The sequence below is a fragment of the Fistularia commersonii genome, chromosome 1, assembly GCF_037954325.1.
Source record: "Fistularia commersonii isolate RoL2024-O1a breed Wild chromosome 1, RoL_Fcom_v1.0, whole genome shotgun sequence".
In the NCBI taxonomy this organism is placed as follows: Eukaryota; Metazoa; Chordata; class Actinopteri; order Syngnathiformes; family Fistulariidae; genus Fistularia; species Fistularia commersonii.
In genome coordinates, this window is record NC_141284.1 from 25,855,354 (window position 1) to 25,870,755 (window position 15,402).

Here is a 15,402-nt window from a genome sequence, read left to right on the forward strand (position 1 = left end):
CAGACACAGAGGCTTTGCCAGGACAAACCTATAAATACTGCAGTATTTCTTCACAAAGAGTGCTGTGAATGCAGCATTTGGTGGAGTAGCTACTAATTACGCTTTGAGGGCCAGTGTTAAGATAATCTCTTTGTTTACATGTTGAAGGTCTGCAAAAAGAGGAACAAAATGTCATTGTCCTTCAGCCGTGTTAGTCAACCAACTCTGTCACCCCCTTTTTTTTTTTCTTTTACCTACTTTATTTCTTTTTAATACAAATTGTTCAGAATATTTGCACTCAAAACAAGGTGCAAAATGTGATTATATTTGTTCTACCATCGCAAAATTGAAAGCCTTCTCAAAGTTTCCAGACCTGTTGAACATAAGCACAATTTTTCATCAAATTACTACACACGCATCGATCGATGCGGTGATGATGGGTTCGCTGCATGTCTGGGACATTATTTCTGAAAAGACAAGGTTGGAATGAATCAGACTTTCATATCATTTTATTTTTCGCAGACTAAATAATACTTGTGTCTCCTCCCACTCTATTGGCTCAGAAATGATCTCAAACCCCCCCCGCAAATCTCAAATAAATCTGAAACTACGTGCTCGGCAGTTGTTTCGCTTTACCCAAGCCCCGATGTTGCGAATTGACTTAGAGATGATGCGAAACCTTTGGGATAACTACTCAGCTGACATTTTGTCAAAAGAGGGGTTAATATACCGTGGGGATGGATAGATATTTTGCCTCCATATGTGGAGAGAAAATGGGGTTTTCTTCCTTAGTCAAATAAAAAGAAGGGGGTGTAATGACATAACTATCCTAAGGGATTAAGATTGCGTTACGGAATAGAAAAAAATTGTCGGTGCAACGCCGGTGTTGTTTGTTTCACACTTGCATAATTCGGACAGAAATGGCGAGCTTTCGTGCACGACATCTGTCTGTAAAACCGGCCCCCCCAGCCCGATTGGAATTTATTGTTAGAGCTCATCAAATGAGCATCCTTGTGCTGTATTTTTACGCCATGTCGGTGTGTGGCCGCGGACGGATTTTTTTTTTTCCCCCTACATCCCAGCGCTCCCCCCCCGTTGGCATTATTGTTCCGCCTCGTCTGAAGTGTGATCTTTGCCCTCAACCGTCCAGGGGAGCTGGAGGAGGAGATGGAGAATCCAGAGATGGCGGACCTCCCTGAGAAACAGAAACACCAGCTCAGACACAGAGAGCTTTTCCTGTCCCGTCAGTTGGAGTCTTTACCCGCCACACACATCAGGTATCGTGTTTTTGTTTTGCTTTGGTTTAATGTCCGTCTTCTAAAAAACACTGATTCTTTCTCCCATCTCACATACTCAAAACGATTAGACTACTTAATTTATATATCGATTACCTCAAAGTGCTAATGCAAAAAAAAAAAAAAGAAAGAAAGAGGAAAAAAAGCCGCTATTACATTAGCGAGACAAAGATACGGGATGACATTGTGCCGAAGGAATAACAAGGATCTTGAGCCAGTGGCTGCTGTGCAGCTGTGCTGGTCACATGACCAAATGATGCAACGCTGCGTCTCCAAACAGATTAAACAAACCGTTGTCAACATAAGATAAACTCTGCTCGGATGCGGTTTACATGGGTCTTCAGAAAGTCATACCGTGAATTATTCCGGACCAACAGAGCTCACTGCTTCCGGTTTAAAGGTCACGAGCAGACAGACATCTGAGTGGACAGACGCTTTGTGGACTTGTCTTCTTATTCCCGTGTTGTCCAGCGCATATCGAGAAGAAACGAGTTAATGGCAGCCTGCAGACCTTTGAAATCGTATGCATGAATACGTCATTTCAAAATAACAATTCTCTCAAGTGCAGGAAGCATGTTGAGCGGTAAAGTCATAAAAAAGCTTTTTTTTTCCAGATGAAACCTCATCATCAACACATGATTACCTGACAGGGATAGAAAGTGCGAACCAACATCCTCTACAAAAAAAAAAACTGTAAAATTGTCTGCAATTCACTGATTACCATTTTGTGATTTGTTTTAATCAGTACCTGCAACAAACTTTCCTTCGACAACACCTCTTCATCCGGGTTATGTTTTTGCCACTGTAAGCCACCTTAAAGCTGAATAATTTTTGTGTTTACGATGCAAGCATCGAGATGCACAACTGTAGAGGGAGGACTAAAGAAGAATCATACAAACAATTCTCCAGCACAGAGTGAAGGCACTCCGTGGGAGCTCGACAGCTCACCAAGAATCGCCCAAAATCCGCACCAAACGCCAAATAGACAGCGATGTTTAGTATACAGTCCTCATCCCTCTTCCCCCCCAAGTCACACTGTTGGAGGCTCATTGTCATACCCCTTCAAGCGTCTCCTCCATACACACACCGAGCAGATGGCGGCAGATGAAGATAACATTACTCAGGGCTAATTTGTGTTTTTCCCGATGACCGCATAATTCCAGTCAGTTTGGAAGAAATCGCCCAAATGGAATCTGTTTCAAAGCCGCATCCCACAGCCCCGTTGCAGTTTGCAGCTGATCCGAAACATGACACGGCGTCATCGTCTTATTTTGGGCTATCCTGCCCGTGTTCGAGGAAGAAGACGGAAGGACGAGGAATTCCTTATTCTTCAGCAGGCATTTTGAGGGAAACCCTACAGTGTAAATAGCAGCATCGCGTTGCAATGGCAATGAATGATATTCTCTTCGAATCTTTGATCATTGATAGAAATATAAATTTGGTCACACAGACGGCACCGAAAAACGTAACCCAACTTTCCCAAACAAGCCCCCCGCTGATTCCCAATAAAAACAAACCTTACTCTACAATGACAGTCAAGTCTGCGCTAACAAAACAGTAAAAAATAAAAAAGAAATAACATTGATGTGTGGGGAATAAAAGATGTTTCCCTTCATTCTCTTGCCACAGATATGGAGTAAAAATTCACCCAATCATAATCATAAGAATACACAGATGCTGAGTGTGGAGAGCAGATAGGGAAGCTTGACAAACCTTTCAGTATACAGTATTTATATAATTTTTCACATGCTGGGTCTGTGAATGATAGGGTTTATTGCGATTTAAAAAAGGCGGAGTCGCATTATTATGCAATTTAGCAATCATTATATCAAGGCCATAAAATGTCCTTAATGCGACAGTTTTATATTTTTACTCAGAAAATGTATTATCGAGCAATAAGAATGAAAGTGACAGGCCTCTCCAGGACTCTCCTTCATTTTACCCTTGTTTTAACCCTCGCAAATTTTCTCCCCGTTTAATCATCCCCCTCCAGGGGGAAGTGCTGCGTGACTCTGCTGAACGAGACCGAGGCCCTGAAGTCCTACCTGGACAGAGAGGTATGCCCCTTGTACCCACACCAAGTGTCAAACCGTGACAACCGGGTGTGTTTGACGACAAAAGTACGGCGGGCTTATGGCATGTGCGAGTGATATGAGTCGAGAGATTATGTTCCCAGATTAATAATTTAACGGAATGACCACTGATGTGGTTTTTTTTTCCACATACATTAATGAGGTCACTAGCGTCTACAAGAGGGGAAGGCACCGACACACACACACACACACACACACACACACACACATGCATGCACACACGCACGCACATATGTGTACACTCTCCGGTGCATGCTCATCTTCATCTGCAGTCCCGCTCCTTTCATGCCTCCCTGCCACGTTCATTCCCCAGGATGCGTTCTTCTACTCGTTGGTGTACGATCCCCAGCAGAAGACACTCCTGGCAGATAAAGGGGAGATCCGCGTGGGGAACAAGTATCAGGCAGACATCACCGACCTCCTAAAAGAAGGTACATGGTCCTCTTGAGTTTCTTGAAATGGATTTGCCACCGATACAAACGCATTGTCTTTCCTGCTGTTTATTTCCCGCTCTGCTCTCGAAGACTCTGCAACCGTGTAATTAAAATCCCAAAATTATTGTAATTATAAGCAATCTGGATGTGTTTTTTTTTTTTTTTTGACCATTTTCATACTAGATTTTGGATTGTGCTATTTTTTTTTTCGTACAGAATTTAATTCTTAGCAGGTGGGAAAACCTTGCAATTGCATTTGACGCACCCGGGGACTCTGAGCTCACTAATTAAACCCATGTTAATGAAATTCTTTTGCATGTGTTAGACACTCGGGCAGGTTGGCTGGTTAGCTGCAGGCTGGCAGCTTGACAGACCCCCACCTCTTCTGCTCTGGGATTCATTACAGTCTCACTCAAGATTTTTTTTCTTTCTCCAAAAGTAAACTTTGAGGCAAATCTTTGATTGGAGATTTTTTTTTTTTTTTTTCTAAGTTTTATTTCAGAGATGTGTCGACAGAAGAATCGCCCTGGCCTCATGCAGGATTCGATACTTCCTGTGATCACATTCAGACCTTGTGTGTGTGTGTGTGTGTGTGTGTGTGTGTGTGTGTGTGTGTGTGCGCGCGCTTGCGTATGCATTCATCCATGCAGGCGAGGAGGATGCCAGGGATCTGGAGAAACTTGAGGAGAAAGTCTGGGATCCCAACAGCTCACTGACAGAAAAACAGATCGACCAATTTTTGGTTGTAGCTAGGTAAGTCAGCAGAGTATTGCGAAAACCCCTCAAATAATCATACAACGATATACTTACTCCATTTTTGAAAAAAAAAAAAGAAATATTCAAACCTTCAGCATCCTGTGTATTTCCATTTGAAACCTAAATGTTTGAATTGCTGTGCAGTTTTTGCTTGATTGTTGCTGATTCCGGAAGGATGTAAGTCCCTGTGCAAACACATCTTTACTGAATATTTTAGCAGGAAGCGCCAAAAAATTTAGGACTTTGCTGTTTTCGCTGTTAATTAGCTTGTAAAATAATGTGATGTCAGGTAGAAATCGTTTCGTGCACCAAGTTAAGCCAGTAAAAGGGGAAGATCGCCGCGTTTCCTCCCCGATCAACTTTTCTCTGTGTTAATTCTTCCATTCCTGTGTTCCACAGGTCAGTAGGTACATTTGCCAGAGCCTTGGACTGCAGCAGTTCTGTCCGTCAGCCCAGCCTTCACATGAGTGCCGCCGCAGCCTCCAGAGACATTACCTTGGTGAGCAAGACACACAGGCGCACACACACAGGCGCACACACAGGCGCACACACACACAGGCACACACACAGGCACACACTTGAAATTAGCCTTGGGTTAAATCTGTATCGCACCACAGGTGGAAGGTGGAAGAGAGAAGTAGAAGTCTAAATCAAAGAAATGTGTGTGCCTGTTTGCGCAGGATATTTCTTGTGATCGGAAGCCATAAATTGGTCTTCAGTCACAATGTGGGGACGCTTAACCCTCCTGGGGACAGAATAATTGTACACTTGGTGTGAGGTTCGTGTTCGGAAGCGGCATTTATAGCTTGAGCCAGACAAGATACCAATATATACATTTTGAAAATAGTGATTATCATAATTTTGAAATAATTTTGGATTTTTTAAAGCAAATTTCAATCTTGATCGCAATCTTGCGATCTTATTAGTTAATTGCGTTGGACATATGCTAATTTACTAATTGGAAAGTGTTGATGGCTGATTTGCAGAGGAGATTCACTTGATTTCAAAATGAGAGGAAAAGGCCATGAGCAAACAGATGATTGTCATAAAGAAACAGAAACTCCAAAGCACATGAAATGAGAGTGAAATTCACTAAAAATAATGTACAAAAAAGAGTCAAATGTGCATAACAATGACCAATTGCAAAAATATTGCTAAAACATAAATCTTAGGAAGCTCTTGGGGATTGTACTCTCCCCACTTTAGTGATGGTTATAGGGATGGCAATTATGAGGAAATTAAAATGAATGTGCGCAGTGACCTCTGAAGTTATGAGTGTGTGTGTGTGTGTGTGTGCAAGTGTGCGCGTGCATGTGCACGTGTGTGCGCGTCATTTGTGTGTATGTGTGTGTGTGTATGTGTGTGTGTGTGTGTGTGTGCATGTGTGTGTGTGTCTGCCAGTTTGTCAGTGAGTGATTGTATTGGTTCTTTTTGGCACAAGAACCTTGGATCAGGTCTATTGTGCCCTACTTTGTATCCTCACATTAAACATACATGAAAGGCCTTCTAGCTATCCCACATGTGAAACACGCACACACACACACACACACACACACACACACACACACACTCACACACACACACACAGTCTTGCATGCACGCACACGCATTCACAGCTTAAGAAATGGGATGCATAAAAAACTATGTGGAATGACTGAAACAAATCTGTCTGCTTGTTCCACGGAGCTCCTAGAGAAGGAAGCAGAGACTAACTGCGCCCATTCAGAACAAACTGAGAATGTAGACTTGTCTACCTTCGCCCCCCTCTAGTTTCACGCCATGGACACCCTCCACGTCATGGGCTATGACATGACTCGAGCCATCGCGGCGCTGGTGCCTCAGGGTGGGCCCGTCCTCTGCAGGGACGAAATGGAGGAGTGGAGCGCCTCGGAGGCCAACCTGTTCGAGGAAGCGCTAGAGAAATACGGCAAAGACTTCACCGACATCCAGCAGGACTTTGTGAGTAGAGAAGCAATGACAGCCGTGTCACACGGAGTACCTAAGATAATTGGCAGCCCTTCTAATTGACATAGGTGAGATATAAAACGAAGTCTCGATCGGCGCCACTCGCTACTGCGGTTTTTAATCTTGCCGTCAGCACCACCAAGGACAGTGGAATATTTCTGCAGAGGCCTTTTTTGACCGGCCCCAGCTCGAATCGCAGAGAGCATCTGCTCCGCTTTGAGTCTTGAGATGAATAGAGCTGCCACTGGCAACCTCTCCGCTTTGCCTCATGGAAAGCTCCCGACTGTGTGCATCACTCCACCACCTGGTGGCCGGTTGCCGTCAGTGCCGCTCACACTTTTCACACAGGCCCTCTCGCACAACTGGACGCAACCACCGCGATGGGTGGGGTCTCCGCTCGACGGCTCGTTTTACTTTCAAACTCCCGCGAGAGAAAGCTGCACGAAAATGGAGTTCATACAAGGATACACTATGAGTAATGGAGCATCGTCGTCTCAAATGTGAAACAATGAACTCTCCGTGTGTGTTTATGAAGTTTACATCCAGTGAAGTTATAAAAAATAATCTAAAAGCTGTATTACAGAAGAGTTCACTTTGATCCAGTGAATGCTGAGTCACGTGTCTCCTTCTGCAACCTTCTCCCAACTACAGTGAAATCTATTCTGTCTCTGCAGTTGCCCTGGAAGTCCCTGACAAGTATTATTGAGTATTACTACATGTGGAAGACCACCGACAGATATGTACAGCAGGTAAAATCCCTTCGAATTTTCTTTTCTTCTTTTATTCTGGTAAAATAGTGTTGCAAAGGATTTTTCCCCCCATCTGAATTTCTATTGCAAAATGAGTATTTATCAAGGGACTCGAGCCACTGTTTGACATTTCAAGGTTTCTTGTCGTTTTTGTCCGCTTCTTTTTTCACATTTGGCCAGTCTAAGTGCAATCAGCCACATCAACATGATGGCGTTTATCGTGCAAAAAGTTCGACCTTTTTATCTTTGCGGCGGTAGAGATTTGGCTCTTATGTTTTCGATACGATCTTGATCTGACAGTCCGCCATAATCTCGCAAATCTATTCCAAATCGGGATTTGATCTTAGTCTTGTTGGAAGAGAGTGAATTTGCAAACATCGTCCCCCAGTCGATGAACTCGCACCTGCACCACATCTGCACCTTAACATGATGCCTTTGGAAATGTCGCGGATCAACAAAGTGTTTCTCTTTTTATAGTGCAGTTCCATAGAAAATGTCTCCATGTTACAATATGTCGTCAATTTTTCATACATTTCCAACAAAGTTTAAAGAAGTTTTTCGAAATGTGTAAAACATGTCTCCGCCTTGCCTAATTCCATGTTTGTAGTAATTAGCGATATACTAGTTTGCTCACTAAAGCATATCCGCGTGAAGTCTTATTCATAAAAAGTGGATTGAACGCACCTCTTTAATTTCCTTTTTCTTCATCCTTCTCCTCATCCTCTTTGCTCCAGAAACGATTAAAAGCAGCCGAAGCGGAAAGCAAGTTAAAGCAGGTCTACATCCCCAACTAGTGAGTATCAGCGCCCCCCTCTTTTCTTTTTCGATCACTTATTAGATTTGGAAATGTTTAGAAAGCATGAGTCTCACTTGATACAGCGTATAAGAAGCACCTCTGATCTCCCAAGCTCTTTCGGTGTGCGAGCCGATGAATGTTGCCTCTTCCCTCAGTGAATGTACTGTACATTGAGTGGGCGCGGTGCGATCGGCCCCGGCCTGACCCCGTCCCTGTGTTTTATGTCGACGCCAGCAACAAGCCGAACCCCAACCAGCTGAGCAACAATGTAAAGCCGGCCCTGGTGAATGGAGCAGCCGCTGGAACGACCGCTGGAGCCGCCGCCGCCGCCGCCGGCGCGACTGCCGGAGCGGCCGCCATAGCGGCTGCCGGGGCGACCGCCGGAGCAGCAGCTGGAGCCGCCACCGCAGCAGCGGCCCCAGGGACTCCCGGCCAGGGGCCGACCCCAGGCCTGGGCCGTGCCTGCGAGAGCTGCTACAGTAAGTCATTCACACACTGCTGCACTGACCGTGCTTTCCCCGGTTTCCTCCATTCAGACAAATCAGGATTTTGGCCTTGAGATGGATTGAGATGTATATATTTAACAGTGCGTCATCATCGCTGAGCAGCCGGGTCTCGCTTGTCGCTAAAAGGTTCGACGGCAGAGAAGTCACCTGTATGCAGTGAAAAGGATCCACTACTTGGCTTCTCACCTTATCTCTGCCCTGCATTTCCGTGAATCAGCTCATTATTCAATTATTCTGCCTCTCGTTTTTTTTTCATGGCCAGCTATTTATTTATTTATCCACCAGGGTTGGTCGCAGTGTGGAGATTCTCCCACCATTTTGCGAACACATGGTGTTAGCATTTGTGGTGACAATCATGCGTACCATGATTTTTAGCGTCTGTGAGCAAAATTAGGGCGAGTATGTACATTTGTTATTACAGTTCAATGAATAGCTGAAAAACAAACAAACAACAGTTTCTGAGTTTTATAAAAAACAACAAAAAAAAACAGCTTTCCTTTAAAAAGTATTAAGACATATCATGGTGTAAAATTTCCGCTCAGCTGTTGCTACTCCCGGTGTTTACCATCCGCTGCTTATTCTTCTGCACCGTTTGGCGATGCAAAGCAGACGTAAAAAGTTTGTACTCCACTGCAATGTGTTTGCCCCCAGTCGCTGCCAACGTGATTCCAGCTCTCCGCACTCCCGGCGGGATTTTCAGCTTTCCTTCCAGCGCTGGCACACTCCCCTGCGCGTACTGGAACGAAATCAGTCGACCAATTTTGAAGTCATGGAAATCACATGTTAACTGAGAGGGGAAAAAATATCTTGGGAAACGGTACTGTCACGGAAAATTGTATAAAGTCATTAAACACTCAAGTTTCTCAAACGAGGGGTTTAATAAGTAACCGTGGCTATACGTCATGTGTTTTTGTGGAGGAAATAAGGATATTCATATTATAACTGGCAAAAAATTGTTCAAAGATTACTTGAAAATTAAGGAAACAGTCAATTCAGCAATCGATATCCGGAGCAGAAGAGAAGAGTGGCACATGTCCAATTTGCATCCGTTAACCAGGAGAAAAGAGTGACAAGTGTGATTAGACCTGGATCCACAATGTTGCAAATATTATTTAGCCTCAGAAGAGTCCTTGTTGAAATCCTCAAAGTTCCTCTGCCATCCCGCTCGGTATTGATCACATTTTTAAGATGCCTATTTGATGAATTAAATAGGTTTGCTTCCATTAAAAAGAACGGGGGGGGGGGAAGCGAGGTCAATAGCTGAGAGATGTAATCATAACCCCGAGCTCCAGAGCCGGCCCCAAACGTTTGATTCTGAATCAAGCACTTGGAAGCAGATTTCTTTTTCATGTGGCATAAAATTGATACTGTTTTCTTTTTTTTTTTTTAAACAAAATGGAGAGCGGAGAGAATAGAGCTCTGTGCCCAGCGGCTGCGTCTTATCTGAGTCTGTATAGTAGTTGACGTTAATGCAGGGAGGAATGATTTAAAGGTTGTCTCCAAAGCATCCGCGTGTGTGTGTGTGTGTGTGTGTGTGTGTGTCTTCAGCCAGCAGCTCCTATCAGTGGTACTCATGGGGACCCCCTACCATGCAGTGCCGCCTGTGCGCGTCCTGTTGGACCTACTGGAAGAAGTACGGCGGGCTAAAGATGCCGACAAGGCTGGACGGGGAAAGGCCTGGACCCAACCGCAACAACATGGTACAAGTCACAACTAACATCCGCACTGGGACATTCATGTCACGCCGCGTATTCCGCGGCCTCTTATCTCAAATCTAATTGACAAAGAACAGGCGCTAGGTCGAAACCCTCTATCCAAGCCACGACAGGCGTAGTCTCATGCCGGCCCTGACAGAGACAGCTATTCAAATTGGACTCACAGACACAGTGCTGTGGGAGCAGACGAGACGAGGCTTTTATTTATTCCGGAAAACCCAAACAGCATCCTGAGTGCTTCCTTTTTGCTCAAAGTTCAAAGGAAACCATTTTCTTCCCATTCCAGACGCATTTCCTCTCTGTAAGCCACTCGTCCCGAATTCAGTTTACAAACATAAACAAATAAGTCCCACTAAGAGATCGTGTGGGCGAGATGTAGTTTTGATCATTTTTATTTCATACAAATTCAGATAAAGGTGATGCAAAATTTTACCCTTGAAATTGATATTCTCTTGTGTTTGTTTTTTTTTTAACATCATCTTTATTCTAGTATTGTTCAATTGTTCAATAACTTAAATCAGTCTTTTCATCAAACAGTTTTTAAATGCACGGAAAAAACACTGCCAGCCAGATACCAGTCTTTTTATTCTGATTTGATCCGAACTGTATGTTGTTGCATGCGTGCAAAACACGCAGAGGTAAATGAGGCTGATTTTCTAAGATGGCGGCCAGAGACGAGGCGAGCTCACCTCAGTGTAAATGCGTGCCGTTTCCCGTTTCGTAGTCAAGCGGTTACATTCTAAAAGGCGTCTAAAGCCTGACTTGGGGGACCTCATCTTCACCCCACAGTCTTTTTGAGTCTAATAGTCTGATGTGGAAATAATTGCTCTCACATTTCATGCATTTCTTCTTCTGTTACTGACGAATAGCTTCAGAAGACAATTATATGTACAGTAATAAAATACTTCACATTTTTCATATGTTCATAATGACATAATTGTAGTATTTCACTGAGTAACAGCATAAAACTATAACACAGTAACTCTATGTACTGAACAAGATCTAAATCACTTAAGAATCATATTTTATCATATAGCAGTGAACAATGATGATAGAAACTTTCTCCAGTCCATTTAATATATGATGAAAATGATTTCGCAGCCATGGGAGAAGGAGGCGCCAGCACTCCCAGATTTGATGGTGTGTAACCGAGACGATAATGTGTTCACCCCCAGAGCCCACACGGCCTGCCACTGCGGCACAGCGGCAGCCCAAAATTCGCGGTGAAGACACGGCAGGCGTTCTACCTGCAGACCACCGCGCTGACGCGGATGGCCCGCCGCCTCTGCCAGGACATCGTCAAGCCGCGCTTCCTGGCTCGGCACCCCTACCTCCCCGTCAACACAGCCGCTATCAAGGCAGAGTGTAAGCGATATCCGTACACATCCGATACCTCTAAATGCTATGTCAGAGAGAAAATGCCAAAAAGGAAGTCCTTTATGTGCCAGCAACATTGGGAAAAGACAGAAAAGAGTAAACCAGTAAATAAGTAGGAGAGTGAGGGTAAACAAGTAACCTGTTTTTTTTAATTATTAAAGTGGTATGTTTGAAGGTTGATGGACTGCTTCTGATTTTATTTGATTATTTATTTTTTTTTGCTTCTGGAAATTTTTTGATCAGGTAAATAGTCGACAAAAATGCTTCTGAAGTTAATTCTCAGAATACGAAAGGGATTGTTTTTATTTCCTTTGTGTGTAAGATATAGCCTGTATTTCCTCCGCGCTTTGTTTTGAAGGGCCTGATGTTTCCTCACCTTCTGTGGCGTTCATGAAGTTTACGTTGACTGTTCCTGCTGTTTATTTTGCAAGGCGCCCTGCGGTTGCCAGACAGGCCAAAAAAGCCGTTGCCACTGAAACCCGTGGATCGGAAACCCCTGGAGTCTGTGGTCCGATATTTAGGTAAGACAAAGGCGCACCGTGTGTGTGTTTGTTTGTTTGTTTGTGTGTGCGCGATTGTGTTTGTGTGTGTTTTCGCTTCCTTTTAGCTGGGTGTTCCAGCTGCCAAAACTGGCACTTCAGGCCGTCTTTCGTGGCAGAAAAAGGGTTCCTCATTGAAGGGTGGGGACTTGTGAGTCAGTGGAGCCGTAGGTTGATAGTGTCCAAGTCCCCCTCCCACCCCCCCGCCCGAAAACTGACAACAATTACATTTCTACAAAGGAACTGTTTCGCTGTATTTCAGGCTGCGGGGCTCCCCCTCTGCTCGCCATCTGTCCATGTCTTCTGTTGTTGTTCTGGAGAGGCTCTAAATTTACAGAGCGGTTGATGCCGGCCGCATCCTACGCGACACGACGGAAGGCGAACGCCTGAAAAGACCAACTGCGGGGGCGTTCCGACGCTTCTGCCACCGGGCACCGTCTGCACGCCGCCGCCTCTCACCTGGTGTCAGCCGGGACCCTTCGGAGGATGAAGAGCGGAGCCGGACGGATTTTAATGTCCGCCGTTCCTTCAATTTCTCCTTGCCTGTGAATGACTGTGCTTCTTGGCTTTTCTCTGCCTTCTGTTGATGTGTGGAAAAGCGTGAATCCATTGGCAGGAGTGTGTGTGCAAACAAACCAGTCCCCCCCCCACGCACACACACACAATGAGGGAACACGAAATTGAAAGTGACTTTTTTTTCCTTTTTTTTTTTTCATCTTGTCCTCCTGCACAGCATTTTTTTTTGCCCGCAGTAATATCTCTGTATTGTGTGCCCTGTTTAACTTGCAGAAGCACATCCCCGTCCAGCTAAACCCGACCCCCCAACCCGCGGAGCGTCCATCTCCACAGGCAGCCTGACACCTATCAAGTCCTCTCCCATCCTGAACAATGGCTCACCCACCATCCTGGGCAAACGCACCTACGAACAGCACAATGGACTGGATGGTGAGGGATCGCTCTTCTCTCGCAGCCCCAAATCGCTTCGCTCCCGCCGAACCCCCTCCTCTGAGTCCCCTTCGGTATAAGCTTCCCGTTCTGACGCTTTCTTGTCAATCATTATATATTTTGATTTTATCGTATGTTTGTTTGGGTCCCCCCCCCCAACACTATATGATGCCACATACAAAGCTCAAAAACTGCATAAACGTATTTGACAAGTTCTCTCAAATCAGTAGAGGCTCATCTCATAATCACCGTGCCAACGGGGTTCCAGCTTGTCACGGAAAACCATGTCGTGATTATGAATTAATAAGCGTATCCATTGTGAAGTTGAATGATGTCCCTTGATATCAGGTTGATTAAATAGAGGACATTTGAGCTGCATTTGAAGGGAAAATCAATCAGATTTCCTTTTACCTGAATGACTTGAAAGATTGCCTTTTAAACAAATCACCCCGGCGCATTGTCCCTCAGAAATCAGTTTTAAAAATTGAAATTGAAATGAAAGCTACAGAAAGCAACTGCGTCGCTGAAAATCTTATTCAGCCATAATAAAATCCAGCTGTAAATTCTAAAAATTCTGCCAGGTGAACATCGGACATCAGATGTTATTCCACAAAACGTAACGGCGCTTACTCTTTTTACTTTTTAGTCTCATTCTATTAAATCTGGATGTCTCTGTGAAATATAAATTCAGGATTCACCGCAATGACACAAAAGATAATGCGCATGGCGGAATGCCAATGTGAATAATACCAAGGGCCCCTCACGTGTAGGCTGGCGTCCCACAGCACAACTTTCAGCGAAGATCCACGGCTGAAGGGTTAGGAGTCGGGGTGGGAGGTGGGGGGCGCAAATGTCCTACTTTCCCCGTCTCTTATGAACCGAAATGGGGAAAAGACAGACTGAGAGATCAAGCAAGTGAGAGAACGAGAAGGGAGAGGGAGATTGCAGGAGAGGATGGGATTGGCCTCGCTGCCGTAGCTGGAGGGTACAATCCATGTTGTCATGGTAACAGCAGAGAGGAGGCGGCGGCCTTGATGAGTGTATCTTGAGGGAGAAGCTCTCCGCTGGTCTGCAGGCCCACCTCAGGCCCGGCTCGGAATAACACCCCAAGAGGAGATCTGGACCGGAGGACGGCCAAGTCAATTCCGAATTTCCACGTTTTGGTCGATCCACATGTTGCAGGACGCAGGAAAGGTTTTCGGGAAGCGTCAAGCCCTTGAAGGGGGGGGAAATCGGATGATGTCGCATCTCTAAGATGAGATCATAGGATGACAAATTTGTGTCGGTCCGTTGAAAACTCACCAGCTCGGATTCCCGTTCGAATAACAGGTGGATTTTCGACGGTTTTCACGATCTCAGAATCCTGCCGCATGACGAGATAATGGGATTTGGGCAGATATAGAGGGGAGAGGGATCCAAACCGACCCAAGGACAAGTTTCCTGAGCTTTGTTTCCATTTCACATAAAAGCAAAATACAAAAATGAAATTTGACCTCTATAATTTAAATCCTTTTCTTCAGACAAATCGATCATATCGTTTGACAACCCCCTGACACTCCCGTGTAGGATCAGTCACCGTAGAAATCTAAATAAAAGGAACAAAAACAAACAGCAGGAAATTAATTAATCCGACGATGAAAAATCAACCTGAAAATTAATGAAAATCACCAAGAAGTTCTTTTCTAAAAGACGGCCAGAAAAGTCAAGATGCTATCAAACGGCATCAACAAACTGGCGTTTTATTTCATTTCACAGTTGAGGTTTTGACTATATCATAACCAGATAATGCAGAATTTGACGTTCATCGGAGTCGAGAAAACCCAGAAGTGCATCGGTGAAAGTGGTCCAAGTGCTGCGACTCACAAATAAGTACTTAATAAATCCACCAGAGGGCAGACGACTTTGTCCTACAGCGAATCCCTTCAGCATCTTGTCCTTTTCTCTGAACCCTCTTGAACCAACGTGCCTGCGGCTCTTCCTCTCTTTTTTCCGACCCCCCCAGGCAGCAAATCCAAAGCTTTGACTCCTCAGTGGGACATAATGGCCAAGCGGGTGAGCGAGGTGGGCCGGGCCGCTGCCCCCATGCAGGACGAAATACACGAACTGGACTGATGGCCCCTGAGAACCTTCTCCACCACCAACCCCAGCCAGGTGAGGCACCTTACCGGTGACAAGTTACTTCTTTGGTAGATTTTTCGCAGTTGAAGATGAAGGATAGTGACGATCAATTAGCCTCCTCTTCATTTTCTTCCT

At 44.9% G+C, this 15,402-nt stretch overlaps 1 protein-coding gene across 2 annotated transcripts in view; it reads left to right on the forward strand.

Annotated features, from left to right (window-relative positions):
* mta1 (metastasis associated 1) overlaps positions 1-15,402 on the forward strand; it is a 45,823-nt gene that overhangs the window by 27,599 nt on the left and 2,822 nt on the right. For both annotated transcript variants that reach the window (XM_086156793.1, XM_086156802.1), the window contains exons 4-17: positions 1,130-1,256; positions 3,268-3,331; positions 3,681-3,798; positions 4,452-4,554; positions 4,957-5,056; positions 6,328-6,516; positions 7,197-7,271; positions 8,006-8,064; positions 8,302-8,546; positions 10,122-10,273; positions 11,464-11,653; positions 12,097-12,186; positions 12,994-13,149; positions 15,152-15,300. In XM_086156793.1, coding sequence (XP_086012919.1) covers positions 1,130-1,256; positions 3,268-3,331; positions 3,681-3,798; positions 4,452-4,554; positions 4,957-5,056; positions 6,328-6,516; positions 7,197-7,271; positions 8,006-8,064; positions 8,302-8,546; positions 10,122-10,273; positions 11,464-11,653; positions 12,097-12,186; positions 12,994-13,149; positions 15,152-15,261 — 1,778 coding nt within the window. In that variant the 3' untranslated portion in view covers positions 15,262-15,300. The remainder of the gene's footprint in view (positions 1-1,129; positions 1,257-3,267; positions 3,332-3,680; positions 3,799-4,451; positions 4,555-4,956; positions 5,057-6,327; positions 6,517-7,196; positions 7,272-8,005; positions 8,065-8,301; positions 8,547-10,121; positions 10,274-11,463; positions 11,654-12,096; positions 12,187-12,993; positions 13,150-15,151; positions 15,301-15,402) is intronic.